At 33.4% G+C, this 24,576-nt stretch overlaps 2 protein-coding genes across 4 annotated transcripts; both read left to right on the forward strand.

The window, feature by feature from the left end:
• Window positions 1-9,960: 9,960 nt before the first annotated feature.
• LOC107928003 (uncharacterized) lies at window positions 9,961-13,727 on the forward strand. 3 transcript variants are annotated; one of them, XM_016859177.2, is made up of 12 exons: window positions 9,961-10,167; window positions 10,705-10,823; window positions 10,975-11,080; window positions 11,594-11,692; window positions 11,807-11,872; window positions 11,979-12,095; window positions 12,337-12,411; window positions 12,749-12,851; window positions 12,964-13,011; window positions 13,095-13,216; window positions 13,316-13,417; window positions 13,465-13,727. In XM_016859177.2, exons 1-11 carry the CDS (start codon window positions 10,105-10,107, stop codon window positions 13,415-13,417), a joined length of 1,020 nt encoding a protein of 339 aa, XP_016714666.1. In that variant the 5' UTR covers window positions 9,961-10,104; the 3' UTR covers window positions 13,465-13,727. The 3 variants fall into 3 exon arrangements, with proteins under 3 accessions (XP_016714666.1, XP_016714650.1, XP_016714659.1); XM_016859161.2 differs by having other exon boundaries at window positions 13,468-13,727; XM_016859170.2 differs by having other exon boundaries at window positions 13,484-13,727.
• A 3,713-nt stretch (window positions 13,728-17,440) lies between these two features.
• LOC107928027 (coatomer subunit alpha-1) lies at window positions 17,441-22,884 on the forward strand. Its single transcript, XM_016859184.2, has 4 exons — window positions 17,441-17,647; window positions 17,760-18,011; window positions 18,899-19,393; window positions 19,638-22,884. Exons 2-4 carry the CDS (start codon window positions 17,804-17,806, stop codon window positions 22,583-22,585), a joined length of 3,651 nt encoding a protein of 1,216 aa, XP_016714673.2. The 5' UTR covers window positions 17,441-17,647; window positions 17,760-17,803; the 3' UTR covers window positions 22,586-22,884.
• The last annotated feature ends 1,692 nt before the right edge of the window (window positions 22,885-24,576 follow it).

Genomic DNA, 24,576 nt, shown 5'->3' on the forward strand with positions numbered 1-24,576 from the left:
TGAACATTTTATATGGCATCAAATTAATGTTAGCGCCTAAATCAGCTAGTGCTTTTTCAACATTCAGACTACCAATTAAGCAAGGGATAGTAAAACTTCCTGAATCTTTCAGTTTGGTTGGCAGCTTGTTTTGGAGTATGGCTGAGCACTCCGTTGATATCTACTGTAGATAAGTCTTCGAACTTCCTTTTATTTATTAGAAGCTCCTTCAAAAATTTTGCGTAGGTAGGAATCTGCGAGATAGCTTCAACAAAAGGTAAGTTGATATGTAATTGCTTAAAAAGTTCAAGAAACTTACCGAATTGTGCATCAATGCGATCTTTTTTTAATTTTGCTGGATATGAAACTAGTGGTTTATATTCCTCCGGCACTGGTTTGTCACTATTTTTGGGTTTTTCTTCCCTCCTTTCGCTTTCCACGGCTTCTTGTGCTAACTTCTTTTTAGATTTCGCTAACACTTTCCCACTCCTTAGTGTAACTGCTTTGACATGCTCTCTTGATTTGGTGTTACTAAGTAAATTTCCTAGTGGTCTTTTCGAGATCAGTTTGGATAGCTGGCTTATCTGAGTTTCGAGCCCTTAGATCGATGCTTGTTGATTCTTAAGTGTTGTCTCGGTGTTCTAAAAACGGGTTTCTGAAACTGATATAAACTTTGAGAGCATCTCTTCAAGGTTTGGCTTTTTTTCTGTTGGTAAGGTGGTTATTGGTAGCTTGGAGGATGTTGTAGTCTTTGATTTCCTTGACCACCCCACGAGAAATTGGGGTGGTTCCTCCAACCTACATTATAAGTGTTATTGTATGGATTATTTTGAGGTCGAGGATTATTACCCATGTAATTTAATTGCTCATTATCCATGTTGTGGCCATAAGGTTGGTATTCTGAATGGTTTGTTCCACCGCTACTTGCTTCGCACTGCATTACTGGGTGAACCTGTAAAGAATTAAGAAAACCATCAATCTTTTTATTTAAGAGTTCTACCTGATTAGAGATCATGGTGACCGAATCGACGTTATAAACGCCGACTGTTTTCGTTGGCTTTGTCCTCATGACTTGCCACTGATAGTTATTCAGTGACATCTCTTCTATAAACTCATAGGCATCTTCCGGTGTTTTATTATTATGGTCCCGTCAGCAACTGCGTCAACCATTTACCGAGTCGAAGGATTCAGACCATTGTGAAATGTTTGTACTTGGAGCCAAAGTGGTAACCCACAGTGAGGGTACCTTCTCAAAAGGTCCTCGTATCTCACCCTTGCATCGTAGAGTGTTTCTAAATCTATCTGTACAAAAGAAGAAGTATCATTATGTAACTTAGTCGTTTTAGTCGGCGGAAAATATTTTAGTAAAAATTTTTCATTCATTTGTTCCCAAGTAGTCATAGACCCTCGTGGTAACAATTTCAACCACTGTTTAGCTTTATTTCTCAGTGAAAAAAGGAATAACCAAAGGCGAATGGCATCATCAGAAACGCCATTAATTTTGAAAGTGTCGCAAAATTCTAGAAAATTCGCCAAGTGAGTATTGAGATCATCATCCTGTAAACCATCAAACTGAACAAACTGCTGTATCATCTGAATTGTGTTAGGTTTCAGTTCGAAATTATTCGAAGCGATAGCAGGTCTAAATATACTTGATTCAGTTCCTGTTAAATAAGGTTTAGCATAGTCATACATAGTACGTGGAGCAAGATTTTGATTAGCCGCAATTGCAAGAGGTAGCTGATTTCCTTGGTTTTCAGCCATCTCTTCGGTTGGGGGTTGAGTATCGTTTTCTTCTTTGTTTTTCGTGTATCTTAAGCTTCGCCTTATTTCTCTTTGGTTTCTACGAACTATGCGATCGATTTCTTCGTCAAAAAATAATAGTCCCGACAAGTCTCTTCTAGTCATAAACTATGAAAACTTGCCAAGAGAAGGAAAAAGGAAATTAATAAATAATTAAATTAAATTAAATTGCAAGAAAAATAAATGGCTAAAGTAATAAAAATTGAGTGTTCCTAATATTTCAGTTCTCCGGCAACAGCGTCAAAAACTTGATCGTGAGGTTTCGTGATAGGTTTTAAATATTTATAATTACTCGTTCTTGAACTAACTATTATCACGACATAGGCAAGTGTACCTATCGAACAGTAGTATAGTTTTAGCAAGACCGAATTATCGAACCTAAAGGAACTAAAAGTACTAGTAATGACTGTCTTTTTATTATCTAGCCTAAGAATAAAGAGGTTTTGTTTTAATTAACTAATTATTTAAACTAAGAACTTATAGAGAATAGAATTAGGGAATTGCTTTTGGGAAAATCAATTGAATGAAGACAATACCTAAGGAAAAATCCACTTAGACTTTACTTGTTATTCTAGCTCTGAATCGGACGATTTATTCATTCAACTTGTTCCGTAGAGATCCCTAAGTTATGTTATTATCCCTATTCATGACTAATAACGTCTAATCCCTAGTTTGAATAACCGAGACTTTTCTCTAATTAACACTCTAGGGTTGCATTAACTCGATCTATGGATCCCTTTATTAGGTTTCACCCTAATCCGGGAAAATCTTGTCACCCTATTTCTAGGTGCGCAATCAACTCCGCTTAATTATGACAAAAGTACTCTTAAACAGGGTCTATTCCTTCTCTGAATAAGAGCATGTCTTGAATCAGTATCCTGGGATATCAAAATAAGAATTAAGAACACATAATTAAGAACAAGTTAAATATTTATCATACGATTCAGAAAATAATAACAAGATTCGTCTTAGGTTTCATTCCCCTTAGGTATTTAGGGTTTTTGTTCATAACTAAATAAGAAAACATCTCAGAAGAATAAAGAATACAAAACATAAAGAAAACCCAAAACTCTTGAAGGGAAATTGAGGAGAGATCTTCAGTCTTGATGATGAATCTGGCTTCTAAGATGGATCAATCGGCTTCCTTGGAGTAATTCCTTACCCCCTATTCTCCGTCTCCCTTTTCTTCCTCCTATAAGGTGTATTTATAGGCTTTGGAATGCCTAGAGGCCCTCAAAATTAGCCTTTTTCGAATTGGACTTAACTTGGGCTCGGTAGGGACACGCCCGTGTGACATGCCCGTGTGCGATTACTTCAGGCCGTGTTCGAGCCTGTTAGAATGGCACGGGTGTGTGCTATACCCGTGTGAGTCGTGCTCTAATTCTGCTAGATTGACACGACCGTGTGGTCTGCCTGTGTGAGGAGGTCCATACTGTGTTGATCTCGTACTTTGGCTTATTTTCTCCGTTTTTGGCCCGTTTCTCGTTCCTTTCTCTCTCCTATGCTCTCTTAAGTATAAAACATGAAATTAAAGCATTAAGGGCATCGAATTCACCAATTCTTATGGAAAATCATCCATAAAATGCATTAAACATGGGGTAAAAATATGTATAAATTACGGTTTATCAAAGGGTCTTCACGTAAAAATCTGTGTGTTTTTTATTTTTATTTCTCTTTTCTTTGTGATATATTTTCATTATCGACGTTTTATTTTTACAAAGTGGCACCAGAGCTTCTGAGTTGTTCATCTTGATCACGGTAATGGCATCTTTGAAGTATGAAATTTCGCTGTTAGATCGTAACACCAGATTTACGTTGTGGTAGATTAAGATGAAAGCAATTCTTGCACAAATGGATTTGAAGGATGCCTTGCTAGGGATAGATAAGATACCTTCGACATTAATGGATGAAGAGAAGAAGCATAAGGATCGAAAGGCGCTAACACAAATACATCTGCATTTGCCTAACGAAATTTTACAGGATGTGATGAAGGAGAAGACTGCCGCTGCATTATGGAAGATACTGGAACAAATATGTATGTCGAAAACTCTAACTAACAAGTTACGTATGAAGTAGCATCTTTATGCTCATCATTTGGAGGAAGGTGCATCTGTTCACGAACACTTAACAGTGTTTAAAGAAATTCTCTTAAACTTAGAGGCCATGGAGGTTCAATATGATAAGAAAGATCTAAGGTTGATTCTACTTCATTTATTGCCCCCGTCTTATTCAACCTTTGGAGACATGATTTTATATAATTGCGAGTCTCTCATAATTGATTAGGTTTATGATTTTTTGACCTCATATGGTAAGATTAAGCATCTTACGGTTAAACCAGATTCTAAGGGAGATGGCCTCATTGTTCATGGGAGACAAGATCGGAATGCTGATGATGATCGTGGAAGGCCACAGGAACGAAATCCTTACTGTAAAACTTATAACTTCTGCAAAAAAAAATGACATATTAAATCTGAGTACTATAAGCTATAGAACAAGATCAAAATGGAGGTTGCGAATCAAAAGAAAAACAACCAGAAAATTTTGGTGAAGTTGATGTTGCAGAAGACTACAACGATGGTGAACTTCTAGGCACTTCTATCAATAATTCTAAAGTGTGTGATGAGTGGATCATTGATTCAGACTGCACCTTCCACATGAGTCCCAATCGGGATTGGTTTACAACTTACGAAACAATGTCTGAAGGTGTTGTTTTAATGGAAAATAATACTTCGTGTAAAATTGCAGGTGTTGGAACGATTGAAGTTAAGATGTTTGATGGAGTTGTCAAAATAGTTAGTGACGTGCGACATGTTTCAGAATTGAAGAGAAATTTAATTTCGTTGACTACTTTTAATTCAAAAGGGTACAGATACAAAGCTGAAAGTGAGGTTTTGAATATTTCCAAAAGTTCCCTCGTTGTGATAAAATGGCAAAGAAAAATTGCTAAGTTATATGTTTTGCAGGGTTCTACTGTTACTAATGATGCAGCTGTCGCTTCCTCTTCCTTGTTAGATAATGATATTACTAAATTTTAGCATATGAGTCTAGGGTATATAAGTGAGAATGGCATGACAGAAATGAGTAAAAGATGACTTCTTGATGGGTAAGGAATTTGCAAATTAAAGTTTTGTAAGCACTGCGTTTTTGAGAAGCAAAAGAGAGTTCGATTCACCAGAGGAATCCATAACACGAAGGAAACATTGGAGTATATTCATTCTAATCTGTAGGGGTTATCCAAAGTGCTTTCGAGAGGTGGAGTTAATTTTATGCTAACTTTTATTGATGATTTTTCCAGAAAGGTTTGAGCGTTCTTCCTGAAGCAAAAAAATGATGTGTTTTCTGTATTTAAGTCTTGGAAAACTATGATTGAAAAACAGATGGGAAAACAAATAAAACACTTTCATACAAACAATGGCTTAGAGTTTTGTTCTGATGAGTTTAATGTACTATACAAGTCAAAAGGGATCATGAGACACTTGACAGTTCGTCATACTCCATGACAAAACAGCATTGTAGAACGAATGAACAGAACGATCATGGAGAAAGTTTAATGTATGTTGTCGAATGCTAACTTACCGAAGTCATTTTTGGCTGAAGCAGCCTCTACTGCATGTTTTTTTTATCAACTGATATCCATCCGTTGCCATTGAGAAAAAGACTCCACAAGCGGTACGGTCTGGTAATCTTGCTGACTATTCTGATTTAAAGATCTTTGAGTGTCTTGCATATGCTCATGTTTATAATGGAAAATTAGAACCGAGATCTATTAAATGTGTTTTTCTTAGTTATAAAACTGGTGTAAAAGGGTATAAGTTATGGTGTTCTAAAAATAGAAAAGTTGTAATTAGCAGATATGTTGTTTTTGATAAAACTGCTATGCTACCTAACTTATCTCTTAAAGACTCTTCCAATAAAGAAAATCAAAAGCAGGTGGAGTATCAGATTAATCCAGAATCTACAACATAATCGACTCCTCAAACTAGTACAAAAACTCAGAATAGAGTTGCTTCTTCATCACAATACTCTATCGTCAAAAATAGAACTAGAAGAGAAATTAAGCCTCTAAAGAAGTATGCCGAGGCTGATCTAGTTGCTTATGCTTTCAATGTGGCTGAAGATATAGATGCAAACCAAGAGCCATCTAATTATTCTGAGGCAGTTAGCTATGAAGACTCAGAAAAGTGAATGTTTACTATGCAAAAGGAGATGGAATCACTCCACAAAAATAGAATATGGGATATTGTGAAACTTCCTAAAGGTAAAAAGGTTGTTTGTATTAAATGGGTGTTTAAAAAGAAAGAATGAGCTCCAGGAGTTGAAGAACCCAGATATAAAGCAAGGCTTATTGTAAAGGGTTACAGTCAAATTCCAATAGTATACTTCACATATGTGTTCTTTCAGTTGTGAAGCATAGTTCAATTCGAGCTTTGCTTGGTATTGTAGCCATGCATGATTTGGAACTTGAGTTGTTAGATGTAAAAACTGCATTTTTGCATGGAGAATCTGATGAGGATATTTACATGTAATAATCAAAAGGTTTTACAGTCTCAGAAAAAGAGGATTATGTTTGCTTACTGAAAAAATCCCTTTACGGTTTGAAACAGTCACCAAGACAGTGGTACAAGAGGTTTGATTCCTTTATGACTTCTCATGATTTCAAAAAAGTAGCTTTGACAGTTGTGTTTACTTTGAGAAAAACAACGATGGTTCTTTTATGTATCTACTTCTTTATGTTGATGACATGTTGATAGTAGCAAAAGATAAAGGAGAGATAAGAAAGGTCAAAGCCCAACTAAATGAAGAATTTGATATGAATGATTTGGGGCTAGTAAAGAAGATACTTGGTATGAAGATTCTCAGAGATAGAAAAGCAAGTAAATTGTACTAAGTATGAAGGGGTACATTGAGAAAGTTCTTTACAGATTCAAAATGCAAAGTGCTAAGCCCGTTAATACTCCTTTAGCAGTTCGTTTCAGACTTTCATCAGCTTTATCTCCACAATCAAATGATGAGATTGAGTACATGTCACATATTCTATACTCTAGTGCAGTGGGATCTCTCATGTATGCTAGGGTTTGTTTACGTCAGTGCAGTTAGCAAATACATGATGAATCCTGGTAAAGAACATTGGAAAGCAGTTCAATGGATTTTAAGATACTTACGAGATACTACTGATGTTTGCTTACAGTTTGGAAGAATTAGAGATGGAGTCATTGGATATGTTGATATTGATTTTGCTAGAGACCTTGATAGAAGAAGATCTCTCACAGGTTATGTCTTTACAATTGGAGGTTGTGTAATCAGTTGGAAAGCTACTTTGCAAACTACAGTCGCTTTGTCAACCACTAAAGCTGAGTATATGGAGATTACTGAAGCTTGTAAAGAAGCTATTTGGTTGAATAGACTCTTTAGTGAACTCAATGAGGACCTTCAATTTAGTACAATATTTTGTGACAGTCAGAGTGTCATTTTCCTTACATAAGATCAAATGTTTCATAAGAGAACAAAACATATTGATATTCGGTATCATTTTGTTCGTGATATATATTTTTGTGAGCAAAATTAGTAATCATGAAAATCCTTCAGATATGATGACTAAGTCGCTTCCTATAACCAAGTTTGAGCATTGCTTAGACTTGATTAGTGTTCATTATTAAAGTTAAATCTTTAAGGGGTTTTATGGAAGAGGTGAAAAACTTATTTTTTGGGAATTCGTGTCAAGGTAGAGATTGTTAGAGTTGTGTGACCCAAATTCTAAGAGATTGCTTGCAAGTCAAGTTAAACAAAATATATCTTCTTTCTAGAAGATTTAGTATTTATGAGTATAATATATTTAGCATTTGTTAGCATAATATATTTGACTTTGATTAAAATTGAGTTTTTTCTACATATAAATAGATGTAGTCGAAACTCCTCTTGTAACCATTCGAATTTGACATAGTGAACTTTCTTCTTTTTTGCCCGTGGTTTTTTCCTGAAAGGGTTTCCATGTAAAAATCTGTGTGTTCTTTATTTTTATTTCTCTTTTCTTTACGATATATTGTCATTACCGACGTTCTATTTTTACATCAAAAAATAAGATTATCCAATACATTAAACAATAAGATTATCTCATATATGTATTTTCCATTTTTTTTCAACTTTATTCATGCACCAATCGATATGTATGATCCTAAATGATAAAACCAAAATTTAGCAAAACGAGTTGGTGCGATTGGTATAGGTTGTAACTTTTACTGGTGCATAAAAAGTTGGGTGTTTTGGTTTACCGCCGAGATGATGTGCACCAACAAGTACGATTGAAATTGATATGAAATTGATTACCCTTGGCTTGGATCCCAAAATATAAAATTATCAACAAGAATTTTACCAGTAAAAAGGTGTGGGTGTTTTTACTGTGAACATTTAAAATTAGAATTAATTGTTTTGAATGATGGAATTGTGTATTATGTTGGAAGTGAGAAATGTTTATTTTGAATTTTATTTGGATGAGTAAGATTGAAAAATGAGTTGCTAAGTGATGAATTTGATAAATAAGGAATAAATTGTAAAAAGAAAATGAAAAGTTCAAATTGTCAGAAGAGTTAAGAGGTGAAAGTCCGGAATTTGGATGCTTAAATTAATTTGAAAAGAGAACATTATTTGATATGATTAAAAGTTGTAGGGATTAAATTATAAAGTTGTAAATTTTGAAAACTTTTGGAAAAAGGAATTCTTTTGTAAAAAATTTGAGAAATAGAGATTATTTTGTAAGTTTTAAAACACTTAGGTTTAAATATAAAAATAATAATTATATACTTGATTTCATGAAATATTTGAAAAATAATTGTGTATGAAATTAAATAATAGAATTTTAAATTGCAAACAAAATTATGTAGTAGAAATTAAATAGATTACCATTGATAAAATGAAATTATAATTTAATCAAGTACTTGAATAAATATATTAAGCATTAAATGATAATATTGAAATTAAGTTAAATAAGAGGTTATATTCTATTAAATGAAAATATAAAAAAAAATATAAGCTAGATTGGTTGTTATTTATATATGATTTAGAATATTTATTTGAGTTTAAATAAATTTATGATGAATTAGGTAGAATAAATAAAATTAAATTTAAAGGCTATGAAATAAGCTCGAATGGATATAAAATATTAAAATAAATTTTAAAAAGGTTGAAATTAAGTCTAATAATAAAAAAGTTAAGTGTGAATGTTGTGAAAAGTTATTGAAAATCTTTAACGTGACATTTCTTATTTGGATTTGTTATCGGAATTGGTAAGGGATGCTATATTAATTTATTTTTTTATAATATTCAGATAAAAAACCAGTTTTCTCTATATTTTTAATTAATAAAATAAAAAAATTTCTTTTTATAAAAAAAGCTTATATGAAAAATATGTATCTAAACTATGTAACTTTTATTTATTTATTTATTTAGGTACTGAAGTTTTATTCCGTCATTATTTTAGGGCCCAATAGTTAAGTCTTATTAAAAAAAGACTTATGAACCAATCAAATTATAAAATTTAATATTTTTAATAAAATTTAATATTTTTAATTAAATAAAATATTTAAAATTAAGTTTAATAAAATTTAAATTAAAAAAAATCATCTCTCAATCTTTCTCCTTCCATCTTCACATTCCCTAAAAATAAATTTTTACAAATTTTTGAAATAAACCCAGCATCAAATTTCTTCATCAAAACAAATCCTCATATTCTTTGCCATTAAAATAAACAGCCATTTTCAATTTTTGAGAACTCAAATTAAGAAGAAAAAAAAAACCTTTATTTTCTTTATTTTGAGCCATGGCAGGTGGTTTTTATGAGCTTTCTAATTTCATGTGAAGAAGGAAGGGGAAGAAAGAGATGAAATTTTTTATTTTTAATTTAATTTAATTTAACATTAATTTTAAATATTTTTATTCATTAAAAATACCACGTGTGATGTTTTGATTGATTTAAAAACTTTTAAGGGGAATTAACAGTGATAAGGAATAAATGAGAAAAATTACATTATTTTTATATAAAGCTAAGAAAAATACCAAGTTGATTTCAGACGGGTGGCAATAACATTGTTCCACTTTAGCCCAAGTGTACCTTTCATGCCCGACTTGGCCCACTTAGCAGCCCAAACCATATTTAGCTAGACCGTGCGGTACGCGACGCGACTTAGCGTGAAAGTCACAGCCAATCAGCTGCGGTATAATTTCAATGAAGGAGAAATGAAGATTTGGTTCATGGTTTTAGCTTAGGCAGCTCAAGCTTGAACGGTCTCTAGCGCCTCTGCTCTGCTCTACTCTACCGCCATTTCCCGAATGGCTTCAATCTTTACTCTTCCACGTCCAACCCTTTCTCTTTACTTCCCAAAATATCGCAAGGTATTTTCTTGTGAAATTTGTCTACTTTCCACCTTTGGGTGCTTGAATTTTGCTTGTTTTAGGTTGAAAGTTACTACCCAAATCCTCTTAACACGTTCGAATTGCTTCCGTTCATGTCTACTTTTTTATTTTTTATGATAAGGGTACACATCTTTCAATGAAATTAATTATTTTATCCTCTTTAAGGTTCCTTTTTTTAAAGAAATCTAAAATGTCCCCATGGAATAAGGAAAGGTTTGTGGCTTTGAGTAACCAAATTTGAGTATAACTATGTGTAATTATAACACGTGAGTTTCCTGTTCTAACAGACGGTATGTCATGTTTCTGTTTTGAATGATTTTTTTCGGTTCTTCTTCGTTAGTCGTGATTTATACTGATTTGATTCACTGTTTTAGTTGTTTGGATATATATATAGTTATATAGTTATATAGTTATATGGTACATGTTATTGTATTTGTAATAGTTAAATTTTTTAGAAAATAATCCCATGGTGTTAATTATCTCAAATTTTGTTCTCTGATTGAATTTATTAAATAGGTGTTTAATTGCAATGTATTGCAAAGTCCATTCCTTAAATATTGGAACCTTGGGTTTTCCAGAAAGGAGAGGTTCGAACCCTTTACTTCAACAGCTTCCATAGAGTTGAGGAGAAGGAGGTAAAATAATTACGCCGTATTTTTCATTTAGCGGAACTTCAGTTTCATAATAACATCTCAAAAACTCTTCTTTTTTTTTTTTGGTGACTACAATTTGATCTGGTTGGTAATGTTATATTGATGGTTAGTATTTTGAATCCTAATAAAACAGGAGAACTTTGATCTGTGCAGTCAACCAAGATGCCGAGAAAGCTTTTAAGAAGACTGTAGAAGTGGATAGACTCATTGATATGTTGAGGGAGGCAAACCCGAGTGAAGTAAGCATTCTTTTCCCTTTGTAAACCACCTGCAATTTCATGTGCATGTATGTTGGTAGAGATTCCATCATGGCTATTAAGCTAAAGTCTGGAGAATGAATTTTCATATTTGCTCCTTTAAGGAACAATGGTTTTAGTGGCAAGTTTGTTGATTTGGATGAAATGTTTTAAGGGGTCGTGAACAAAGACCTAACACCACTATCCACCTAATAAGTTTGGATGGAATTCGAGCTTGGGAAAAGCTTGCTATTAATCTTTTACTAGTAAATGAAAATGATATGCTTGCATTGATTTGGTCTTCATATGCACTGGCTTGTCACTTTGGGCAGCATTTTGATCTATCTAACCATGCTTATATTGAGTTATTCATACTTGACATGTGGTTCAGTTCTTTCTATTTCCCGAGTTAATTTGGATGCTATTACTTGGAGTTGCAGATTGTATGTGATAGTGTCTGCTTACTATTTTTATTTTCTCATAACATTGTTTTTGCTGGCTTTTTCATGTGGACAGCTTCAGAAACTTGTCGTTGAAAATATCCTTGCGTTCAATGAGACCTTCTGGATACGACTTGCTGCAAGAAGTGACACCTGCAAATCCGATGATGATAAAGCACGGTTTTTGAGTTGGTTAATTCTAATGTTTCAAAATACTTGTGTGTTTTGACCTCATTATAGTCCATACGTTTTGTAATTCTTATATAGATTTTGCTTTTTCCTCCTGCAGAAAGATTATGAGGAATTGGCTACTGCTGTAATGAGCATAGTCGATCGCATTGTTCACAAGACCCATGTACCTCTCTCTTTGAGATAAAAAGGAAAATAACTTTGGTTACAGGAAAGCTCTGTTCTTTCCTTTGTCACTATTTCTAATTGATTTTTTTTTCCATTTTTGACAGGAAAAGATTGATTCAGCAACCGATGTTCTCAAGGAGATCTTGGAACCTGCAGTCAACGAGGAGGAAGAGACTCCTTGGCCTCCTAAAGATCCCGAGGCTCTCAAAACAATGGAGAAAGTATATTAGAAAATGTCATCAATCTGTTTTTGGGGTCTATATGGATGATTTACTTCTATGTTTCAGATGCTTAAATAATTTTCTCAGACTTAGTTTTGTTTCATCTATTTCACCCTTAAGATAGGCAGCCGAGATATTTAATTGAAGCAACCTAGGTTTTTTGACACTAGATACGAATTGTTACTTTGTATCTTTTATTCCACTAAAGAATTGGTTCATCTAAGAATATTTTTCTTGTCAGAAAATATTTCAAATGGAGCAGGAAGGGAAACTAGACGAAGGTTTCCTTGCAGAAGTCAGCGCACAATTACGGCAAGTGAGTACATTCTGCTGCCTATTTCATTTTGTTTTGATGGTAATAAAAACCGTTCTGCTTGTAGCTTAAGATTGTATGTTAATACATTGACTCTTCTTGAGTCTGTCCCGGTGAAAGAAACTGTTATGGATATTTCATGCTCATCTATCTTATCTCTTTTGGTCCATCAACTTATGTTGAATTGCTTGAATTTGTTTATATCTGAACTGACAATGTACTTCTCCGAAGTTTCAATGGTATATATGATTATAAAACTTCCATTACAACAATGCTGAGGTTCACCTCGCCACATAATGTATTTACTTAAAATGGTAAGATATGTTTTAGTAATTTGCAGGCGAAAGAAGATGCGGATAAGCCAGGCCTTGAGGCTATGTTGCAAAAGGTTCTGCAGCTCTATGCTTCTACAGTTCTTTCAAAGCGTAGTTATGCGAAGAAAGGCAATACTCTTTTCATTGAGTTTTCCATGCATCACCCTTTAGTCACAAAGGTATGCAGCAATTTTTAGTTTCTTGATTATGAAACATTAAGCTATATATATTTTTGGTGCAGGGAATGAAGTGTTGAAGGCTGAACAGTTTCTCGAAACAGTGATAAAAGGTTTTCTTATCTTGTTTAGCATCATATATCTGATGACATTATATTATTCATATTTATAAATGAACTCTTGAACTGTTATTCAGCTCCTGAGCAAGAATGGAACAAGCTTTTGATTGATGGATTAGCTGTTGGTAAAGGAGAAATTTCAGCAGAAGATTTTTATGCTGTAATCAAGAAACGGATTGAGCGGACTTTAATCCGAACTGTAAGAGACACCCTTTGCCTTGACTTCCTATTGGCTGTAGATTCACTCTTTTTCACTTTTCACTCCACTAATCTCTCTCTCTCTCTCTCTCTCTCTCAGGAGGGAGGCTCGTACCAGCAACGTATTCTAACTGAATATTTAAAGGGAATTGAATCGAGAGCAGAGGAGGTTGTCCAGTTTCTTCAGGGCAATATGGCATAGGTATTTTCAGCATGCAAAATATATGAAAATTATTCTACCCCTTAAAGAAGAAATGGCAATTTGCAGATCTGGAGGCATGAAATGTACATTTTCTGAACAGTTCTATTGTGCAACAATGAATGCTGTTCTAGAAGCTATGGGAGTATTGGAGAGCTCCAGGCAGTGTTGTCCCCCATTGATCCCCTTCCTTGATCTCCATAATTTTGCTTCTGATTTGAATTTTGTGAATTCGTAATTAAGCCTCAAAACCATGTTGCTGACTGAATCACTGTAATTATTAGGTAATGCTATAATGCTATATTGCTATGAACTGAACTCTTAATGGTTTTTGCCATTTTCCATTTCATTGCTTATTTCGGTAATGATTAATTGCTTTGGGAAAAAAAATAAAGGTTAAAATATGCTATAGGTCCCTGTACTCTTCACAAATTTTAAATTTAGTCCCTGTACTTTTATTTCTTGGAATTTAGTCCTACTTTTCAGATTTCAAATTTGGTCCCTGTACTTGAATTTTGATATCTAAAAAATAATAAAACTAAATTTGATACCAGTTTTTAGAGAGTTATGGAATATTTTTAGAGACTAAATATTAAATTTTAAAAAATAATAATAAAAGAGAAATATGGAAACTATAACAGCTTGATTTAATACCGATTCTGTTTTTGACATTGGTTTTTTTGGGTCATACCGTACAAGTCTTGAAAATTTTGAGGTTGACCTGTATTTAATAGAAATGCCAGTAGTAGGTACAACTCTCTGCAGTCATTTTGATGACAGGAGTTGCCATGTTATCTTTTAATCCCTCCTTCAATGATGTATTGAAATTAATGTTGCGGTATAATGTTGTCGATTGTTTTTAACCTTTGATAAAATCCGAGATTCATTTAGAACACATTTTGTTTTATAAAATCATTACTTTATTTGAAGTTTGATTATTATATAGACAATGCAATCCCAAGCATGTATATGATCAATATGCACGAACCCTGTAGATAAAGAATAGGACAAAGATTAGATTGTAAATGGTGGAACTCAAACTCGAACTTTGAGTGGGCATTTGATGTTTTCCTATGTTATGATTTTAATGGAATGTGATCGATGAAAATCTCATTATTGAAAAAGTTACTTTACAGTGTTTTATATACATTGGAAAATGTTTATCAGAATCCTAAAAAAGTTACAACGATACTTTACAAAATTACATTATTAAATAAAATATAATATTAATGTATTTCAATATTTTCAATAAATTTTATTATTAACAAATATTTGAATTAAATATTTAATAATATTTTCAACAATCTTTATTATTAACAAATATTTGAATTAATATACAATGTATGGTTTTCTCATACTTTGGTTGAATTCATAGCATAAATACATCTGAAAAATAACTAGTATATTAATTGAAGATTGTGAAGATGTAAAATATACAAGATTTTTCTTGTTACATTGTAAGCATAAATTCAAATATATACATATATGGCTTGAAATTGTTATCATACTAAAATTTGATATCGATAAAAAATATATTTTAAAAAATAAACTGATACAAAAAACACTTAAGAAAAAACAAAATAAATAAATAAATTGACCCCTAAATTGAATTCGCATCCAATTGAGCCCCTGCAATTAACGGTTTCTATCGTTGACCATATTGATCGTTAAAATAAATTGACGAGTCAATTAGATGATGAGACATGGTAAATTATGGTTTAATATTATATTTTATCATAAAAATTGTTAAAAATCATAAAAAATATTAAAATTGATAAAAATTCGTAAAACTTATAAAAATTATAAAATTTATTATAAAGTTAATAAAACATGTTTATTATATTTAAAATTTTATTAAAACTTATAACAAGTTAATAAAAATTTATTAGCAATATAAAAAATCTAAAATTTATAAAAGAAATTAGAAAATATAAACAAAAAGTAATTCAAACACCTAAAATCATAATGAACACATGATATCATACTAATCGTGGGATAATGTGAACATTTGTCAAATCGTTAGAGTCTTTTTTATGTTGAATAAGATATTCTCGATCTTCTACAAAGAAAATGATAATAGCGAGATCCTCTCCTTTTTATCGATAAATTATTATTTTTATTTTTAGAATTTTTATCTCCAATATTTTAAGATTAGTATAGTACAATAATTCGGACTTTGAAAAGTTGAAAATTGTTTGTTAAGTATTGTATTTGTATGATATAAAGTATTCTTGATAAAATTAGATGATATAAAATTAATTATTCATTATCCAACAGTTGCTAATATTAGCATATGTCAGCATGCAATATTCTGACCATGTTTTCATAACCTAGTCAATTAGACTATCAATTTGTAGGTTCGACCAGTTAGGCCGGTCCGTCAAGTTCAATTAAATAAATCATTAAAAATTTCAAAAAAAGTTTTAAAAATTAAAAAAATGATCCAATTGGTTCGTATCGATTTTTGGGTTAACCAATCTGATGACCTTCCTTGGATCGGTACCCTTGTCAATTCTCAATCTAACCGGTCGATCCAATCCAATTCTAACAACAATAATTCTTACTACTATTCCCATTATCCAATGATTGGTCTAATGACATGTGTTTATTTCGATTTCAGGAATTTAATTTCTAATATCAGAAACTAATATATGAATTTTTTAAATTTATTAAAAATTATAATTTTTATAATTTATTACAGCATATTTTGAATTTTTTATAAGTTTTATAATTACTGAAAATTTTTATAAGTTTTATAAGTATTAATCATATTTATACTTTTTTTATGTATCTTATAACTTTTTTATGAATCTTTTATAATTTTTAAAAGTTTATAGAAAGTTTTTAATATTTTTTATTTTTAATATATCTTTTAAGTTTTTATGATTTTTAATTTTTTTATAGTTTTTTATGAGAAATAATAAGATTAAATTAAAGGTTGCCATGTGTCACCATCTAATTGACTCGTTAATTAATTTTAACGATTAATGTGATCAAAGGCGAAAACCGTTAATAAAGGGGTTTAATTGGTGCAAATTTAATGAATGGGCTTAATTAATTTTTTCATTTTATCGTAGGGCCTTTTGTACCTATAAACCTAAAAAATATTTATAATGAAATAAATGCATTAATTTTGAATCTTAATCCTAAATATAGATAAAAGAAATGTTAATTTTATCCTAGAAAATTGTTTTTATTTTTCCATCTACATAGGAAAATAACTTTTCGCTGATAGAATCTTAGTTCGATTGGCATTAATATTATTGTTAGTGCAGGAGGACGCGGGTTCAAGCACACTAAAACGTATTTATCTTCCTATTAAGGGTTGGAGAGAGACTATTAGTAGTTCTAGGCACATTTATATCAAAAAGAAAATAGCTTTCGTACCAAAGTAACTTTCAAGGGAATGTTATATTCTATTGGTAAGCAAAATAATTTTCACATACCAAATATTAGAATCTATAAAAAATGATAACTTTCCATTGTATCAAATGCTCTCTCAAAATTCAAGACCTCAATCTTTGTGAATAGTGCAAATGAGGCGATACTTTATTAATGTTAAAAGTATCATGGATGCTCTTATATTAAGAGTTGAACTGCATTTTGTCCCCTCTATTAAAAAAAAGAAAATTAATTCTTATACATTAGATCGAAGAGCAAACTGGTCATTCTGTAAAAAAAATCATTTATTTTTTTGTTAAAAATTGATCCCTATACGTCGGCACAAGTTACACATGGCACGTCATATGTCACTATTTGATTATTCTACCAACCACATCAATTTTTAACAATACATATGAATGAAATTTTTAAAAGAAAGGACCAATTTACTCTTTAATATAATATATACGGATTAATTTAGCTGGGCAAAATTCAATGGTTGTAAGATACTTTTTTACCCTTTCTTAACATTTCCTTTTCAAAATAAAAAGAGATTATTTTCGTTTTTACCATGTTTAACTTAATAAGTTGTCGGGTAACTGAAGGTAGTATTAACCTTTTAACCTTCACAAAAAAACGTCGTCGTAAAAGCCGTGAAATGGGAAGGGAAGTCTCCTCCGTCATAAGACTACACAGAAAAATCACAGAACTTGCAATACTGGCACTAAAAAAGGCTCAGATCTTAAAGAAAACAGAGAATCGAAAACTCTCTCTTTCCTTTTTGAATAAATCCGAAGATACAAAGGCGCTTTCATTTTTGTAATTAGTTTTAGATGCTGAATCAGATCTAAGGTAATTTTCTAATTTCTTCTTACCTATGTATTCAATATACAAATCTGATTATCCCTATTTGTTTACGCGGAAAAAAATTATTTAGACGTTGGTTTTAATTCGATTTCTGCAGAGACTTAGCTTCCGGAGAGAAAGGAAAAAAAGAAGAAGAAGAAGATGTTGACAAAGTTTGAGACGAAGAGTAATAGAGTGAAGGGACTGAGTTTCCACGCTAAGAGGCCTTGGATCTTAGCTAGTCTCCACAGTGGCGTTATCCAGTTATGGGACTATCGAATGGGAACCCTGATTGATCGATTCGACGAACATGATGGCCCTGTTCGCGGCGTTCATTTCCACATGTCTCAGCCTTTGTTTGTCTCTGGAGGTTCAGATTTCATTTCTTTTCTCATTTTATATTTGCGTATGAGTCTCGTTGATTATTTTACTGATCCATGGATTTGAATGTGAAATTGTGATTTGTGATGGTTAATTGGGATTGGATTAGCTTAAATCCATATGACATTTAAGAAATCTGGTGTGTATGAGCATTTGGATCTAGATTTAGTCATAGAGACTTCATATCCTTGAGCTTGGTTTAGAAATTTTAGATCTGACGTTCTAGAGCAAATGAATGTCAGTGCAACAGTAGATGGATTTATAAGTATGCATTCATGACATATATTATACATTTTTTCAGTGTGGTTTTATGTGTACTACGTGGTACTGCCAAAGCTTGAATCTATTTGTGTTTTGAGCCTTTTTTTTTTAGAAAATGAAAAATCTTCTTTCACAACCTAAAGTAAGCAGACATATCTTCTACTAGCTGATAGTCCTGTGATTAGTCGCTATGTCTGCTGCAGCAGGTCAGTTTTGTACCTTACATTAGCTTGAATGTCCTCGGCAGAACAGATTCCTGAGCTGATCACAACTTATGAACTCAACAAATTTATTTCACTTTTTGCTGACAACTTACACATTCTAGAAGCAACTTTATGGCACTTTTCACTCGTTTAAACCTGGCAAATAACTTGCTGTACAACCATGCGCATTTGATATTAAACTTTTATGTGAGTAGATTATTCCAGAAAAGGTATACTGTCTGTGTTTATTTACTTGAAATTTTCTATAACCTGAAAACATGGGCAACTAAGGTCAGAATTTGAAAAACTTTAGTGGATCAAAAATTCCCATATGTACTATGACTGTTTTTAGAAAGCGTAGGGTACTTGTGCAATACAAATGATATGAATAATTGATAGTTTCTTTTTTCAGGGGATGACTACAAGATAAAGGTCTGGAACTACAAGTTGCATAGATGTCTTTTCACCCTTCTTGGACATCTGGATTATATTCGTACTGTGCAATTTCATCATGAGCATCCATGGATTGTAAGTGCTAGTGATGATCAGACTATTCGCATTTGGAACTGGCAGTCACGAACTTGCATTTCGGTGTTGACTGGTCATAATCACTATGTTATGTGTGCTTCATTCCATCCTAAAGAAGACCTTGTTGTGTCAGCCTCCCTTGATCAGACTGTTCGGGTCTGGGATATTGGTTCCTTGAAAAAGAAGACTGCCTCCCCCGCGGATGACATTCTACGGTTGAGTCAGATGAACACAGATCTTTTTGGTGGTGTTGATGCAGTTGTTAAGTATGTGTTGGAAGGTCATGACAGAGGTGTAAATTGGGCTGCATTTCATCCCACTCTACCTTTGATAGTCTCTGGAGCAGATGATCGCCAAGTAAAATTATGGCGCATGAATGGTAATTATAGTAAAACTTTATCTTTCTCCAATGTAAATTTCGTTTGCCAGATGTATTGATCAAAGCTTGTTGTCAAGTACATCTATTGGCCAATTAAAATCTTTGTAAGAACTTGCCTGACGGTTTTCTTTTCTTGAGCTTGATGTATGACACATGGCCCTTGATATGTTCTCATCTTTTGTTCAGCTGGAATTTAGACCCCTGAATTATTGTGGAATTGAATAAATTGTTTAATTGGTTGCAGAGACAAAAGCTTGGGAAGTGGATACCTTGAGGGGGCACATGAATAATGTGTCATGTGTTATGTTCCATGCCAAACAAGATATCATTGTATCAAATTCTGAGGATAAGAGCATTCGCGTGTGGGATGTAACAAAGCGAACTGGACTTCAAACTTTCCGGCGAGAACATGACAGATTCTGGATTCTTTCTGTTCATCCTGAAATGAATGTTTTGGCAGCTGGACATGACAGTGGCATGATTGTATTTAAGCTAGAGAGAGAGCGCCCTGCTTTTGCAGTGAGTGGGGATTCTCTGTTTTATGCCAAGGATCGGTTTTTAAGGTATTTTGACTTTTCATCTCAAAGAGAGACACAAGTAATTCCAATTCGGCGTCCTGGTTCCTCAAGTCTGAATCAAAGCCCAAGAACTCTTTCTTACAGCCCTACGGAAAATGCTGTTCTTATCTGTTCAGATGTGGATGGAGGATCTTATGAATTGTATGTGGTACCAAAAGACAGCTCTGCTAGGAGTGACAGTTTGCATGAGGCAAAGAAAGGTCTAGGCAGTTCTGCTATATTTGTGGCTAGGAATCGGTTTGCTGTTCTTGACAAAGGAAACAACCAAGTCTTAATCAAGAATCTGAAAAATGAGGTGGTGAAAAAGAGTGGTCTGCCTGTGCCTACTGATGCAATATTTTATGCTGGAACAGGTAACTTGTTGTGTAGGTCTGAGGATAGAGTAGTTATATTTGATCTCCAGCAGAGGCTTATTCTTGGTGATCTTCAAACCCCTTTTGTGAAGTATGTTGTTTGGTCTAATGACATGGAGAGTGTTGCTTTGCTCAGCAAGCATACCATTGTCATTACTAACAAGAAGCTTGTGCATCAGTGCACTCTTCATGAGACAATACGTGTTAAGAGTGGAGCTTGGGACGAGAATGGTGTTTTTATTTACACCACCTTAAACCATGTAAAATACTGCCTTCCCAATGGAGATAGTGGAATCATCCGAACGCTTGAGGTTCCTATATACATAACTAAGGTTTCTGGCAATACTATATTTTGCCTGGATCGTGATGGGAAGAATAAGACTATCGTCATTGATGTTACCGAATACATTTTTAAGCTATCTCTTCTTCGGAAGAGATATGATCATGTTATGAGTATGATAAGGAACTCCCAGCTTTGTGGTGAGGCCATGATTGCTTATCTTCAACAGAAGGGGTTCCCTGAAGTGGCACTCCATTTTGTCAAAGATGAGAAAACACGCTTTAATTTGGCTCTAGAGAGCGGGAACATTCAAATTGCCGTTGCATCAGCTAAGGAGATTGATGACAAAGATCATTGGTATAGGTTGGGTGTGGAGGCCCTTCGCCAAGGCAATGCAGGTATAGTGGAGTATGCCTACCAGAGGACAAAGAACTTTGAGAGGTTGTCATTTCTTTACCTTGTTAATGGTAACCTCGAAAAGCTGTCCAAGATGCTGAAAATTGCAGAAGTTAAGAATGATGTCATGGGTCAGTTTCACAATGCTTTGTACCTGGGTGATATACAGGAACGAGTTAAGATCTTGGAGAATGCTGGTCACTTACCTCTTGCTTATATTACAGCATCTGTCCATGGGCTACAGGATGTTGCTGAAAGGTTGGCAGCTGAGTTGGGAGATGATATCCCTCCTTTGCCAGAGGGTAAAGAACCTTCGTTATTGATACCTCCAACCCCTGTTACATGTGGTGGTGATTGGCCCCTTTTGAGAGTCATGAAAGGCATATTTGATGGTGGATTGGATAGCATTGGCAGGGGTGCTGCGGATGAAGAGGAGGGTGAAGAAGGTGATTGGGGTGAAGATCTTGATGTGGTTGATGTTGATGGCATACAGAATGGTGATGTTAGTGTAAATTTCGAGGGTGCGGAAGTGGCTGAAGGAAGTGAAGAGGAGGGTGGTTGGGACCTTGAAGATTTGGAACTTCCCCCTGAGGCAGACACCCCGAAGGTTTCTGGCAATGCCCGTTCTATTTTTGTGGCACCAACTCCCGGTATGCCTGTAAGTCAGATTTGGGTTCAGAAATCATCTCTTGCTGCTGAACATGCAGCAGCTGGCAATTTTGATACAGCAATGCGTTTGCTGAGCAGACAACTTGGCATAAGAAACTTTTCTCCTTTGAAATCCTTGTTTCTTGATCTTCACACTGGCAGCCATAGCTATCTTCGTGCATTCTCATCCGCTCCAGTTGTGTCGTTGGCAGTTGAGAGGGGATGGAGTGAGTCTGCTATTCCTAATGTTAGGTGTCCGCCAGCCCTGGTATTCAATTTCTCTCAGTTGGATGAAAAGCTGAAGGCTGGTTACAAGGCCACAACAGCTGGAAAATTTACTGAGGCACTCCGGCTCTTCCTCCGCATTCTTCATACTATTCCGTTGATTGTTGTGGAGTCAAGGAGAGAAGTTGATGAGGTCAAGGAGCTAATTATTATTGCCAAGGAGTATGTTCTTGGTCTGCAGATGGAGCTTAAGCGAAGAGAAATGAAAGACAATCCAGTACGCCAGCAGGAGCTTGCTGCCTACTTCACTCACTGCAACCTTCAATTACCACACCTAAGACTTGCCCTGCTGAATGCAATGACTGTCTGCTACAAGGCAAAGAACATGGCTACAGCAGGTAACTTTGCCCGGCGACTGCTAGAAACAAACCCCACAAATGAGAATCAAGCGAAGACAGCCAGGCAAGTGCTTCAAGCTGCTGAGAGGAACATGACAGATGCTTCTCAGCTGAACTATGATTTCAGAAATCCATTTGTGACATGTGGGGCAACTTATGTGCCTATTTACCGAGGGCAGAAGGATGTATCGTGCCCATATTGTACTAGTCGCTTTGTGCCTAGCCAGGAAGGGCAATTGTGTACAGTGTGTGACCTTGCATTGGTCGGGGCGGATGCATCAGGGTTGCTGTGTTCTGCTTCACAGATACGATGAGGCAACAAAAGTTGGATCCGCTTTTGAACTTAATCCTGCTGATCCTTTTAGATGCAAAACCCATCCTCAGCGATCAACTCATATCTGCAGTTTAAAAGGTCAGAGTTTACTTTAGAAATTATTGAGAACTGAAATTAATTTGTTTGTGCTATTTCCTTCTGTTTTGGTTTTTTCCGGCTTAATAGAGTTCATTATGATTTTCGTATGTAAGAATGAATTTGGATTTATAATTTTCTGGATATTCGCGTTTTTTGTTGTTTCATAGACAAAAAATAGAAAAGTCACGGAGCCTTGTTAAATGATGATTGTTAGTCATAGGTAGCACTTAGTATCTGATTCTTCGTTTCTCATTTCCTTAAAGAGTATCCATGTCTTGACATTTGCTTGGATGCGAGTACAAGGTACGATAATCTAAACATGATATATAAATATATTTTATATCCAACTCTCACTTTGAAAGTGATTAATTCAATCTTTATTCATTTGATATTAGTGATAATGAACATTGTATAAGCGTGACTCTGAACTTTTGAAATTTTATCAAGCATATGATGAGTTAAAAATCTGACAGACCATACGCGTTATTGATAGATGAAATATTTTGCTGCTTTGTTCTATTTACATGTTTCTTTTATCAGATCTGTTGAGTTACATTGTTAACAAGTAGAGCTGAATAAAAAGGTTTTCTGTGTAGTGTTCCAAAGCTGATTTTGATTTCAACTAAACTCAATTTTATTTTTCTTTAATTGATTATTAATTTTATTTTTTAGTGTAAGAAATAAATATTTTATATTTAAAATAGTAAAAATAAATTAAAAATTTTAATTGAAAAGTTATTAAAAAAAAAGAAATACTATGTAAGACTTACTAATTTTTTTATTTACTTAAAAAAAACAATTTGTTTAAAATATGTTTACAGAAAAGACTTTAAAATTTGATCAAAAAGGTCATAAAACAAAGTGTAGTTTGTCAAAATAAGTTAAATTAAAAAATAATAATATGGAGAAGTAGAGAATTGAATTGGATATTATGAATGTTTTAAAAATTCAGAAAAGGTTATTAATTTTATGTGCATAAATATAATTATTGATCATGTGCATACATAAAATTGAATTATTTAGTTATACAGTAAAGGGTTAATAGTATGTTTTGCTAATGGTAGAGGGACTGCAAACATATTTTCACCGATTTGATTGATTTACCCATGAGTTCTGATTGGTTAACATTTGTTGGGCAGTGGAAGTATAAATATTTTCCAACAATTCATCAAATTAGGGGAGAGAAATGGATTTTATTCCACTTATCTTTACTCCTATCCCATACGTATACACTGGTCAGTGGGTGAGAAATTATTTTTCACTAGAGTTATTATCCGCCTTCGCCGGGCTTTATTTTAAAATAATTAAAATAGTTTGAAAATCAATGTGTGTTAATTCTTTTAAAAAACTTTTTTAGCACGACACGTACCTCTCAGGTATTGATACCTACAAGCTTGGTATTGATATCTAGCCTTTCATTTTGATTTCGAGGCCACTGATTTGCAATGTATGAATATCTAAATTCTTAATATTGATATTTAGTCCTTAAATTACTTAGTAAACATTTAAAACACTTCAAAATATTTTATAAACGTCTCAAAAAATATTTTATTAAGTATGGTATTCATTTAGAATATGTTTTCGAGTACTTTTATAAACCTAGAAAATGTTTCACCTCTAAATGTCTTAGGGATAAAATTTATTTTAAATATTGTTATATCAAAAGCTTAGACATCTAAACTAACAACCACTCCTTGTTTTATATAACAAAAATTTAAGACAAATTTGTAATTGGAAAAGCTTCCTTTTAAGTCATTTAAACATTTTCAAAATCAAAATTTGTGACACCCTACATCCAATACAGTTGTTGGATTCGAATGCGTAACATCACGTTATGTTGTTGGGGCAACTCAAACTACTTCAATATAATTATATTAAGTTTAATATTAATTT

The sequence above is a fragment of the Gossypium hirsutum genome, chromosome A12, assembly GCF_007990345.1.
Source record: "Gossypium hirsutum isolate 1008001.06 chromosome A12, Gossypium_hirsutum_v2.1, whole genome shotgun sequence".
NCBI lineage: Eukaryota > Viridiplantae > Streptophyta > Magnoliopsida > Malvales > Malvaceae > Gossypium > Gossypium hirsutum.

Bases quoted from the DNA above. Each gene is read 5' to 3' on its own strand.
- LOC107928003 (XM_016859177.2), top strand. From the start codon at position 10,105: ATGGCTTCAATCTTTACTCTTCCACGTCCAACCCTTTCTCTTTACTTC. The intron at 12,096-12,336 runs GTATATTAGAAA...TTTTCTTGTCAG, and splicing joins CTCTCAAAACAATGGAGAAA to AAAATATTTCAAATGGAGCA. The intron at 13,217-13,315 runs GTAAGAGACACC...TCTCTCTCTCAG, and splicing joins AGCGGACTTTAATCCGAACT to GAGGGAGGCTCGTACCAGCA.
- LOC107928027 (XM_016859184.2), top strand. From the start codon at position 17,804: ATGTTGACAAAGTTTGAGACGAAGAGTAATAGAGTGAAGGGACTGAGT. The intron at 18,012-18,898 runs GTTCAGATTTCA...TTCTTTTTTCAG, and splicing joins GCCTTTGTTTGTCTCTGGAG to GGGATGACTACAAGATAAAG. The intron at 19,394-19,637 runs GTAATTATAGTA...AATTGGTTGCAG, and splicing joins AAAATTATGGCGCATGAATG to AGACAAAAGCTTGGGAAGTG.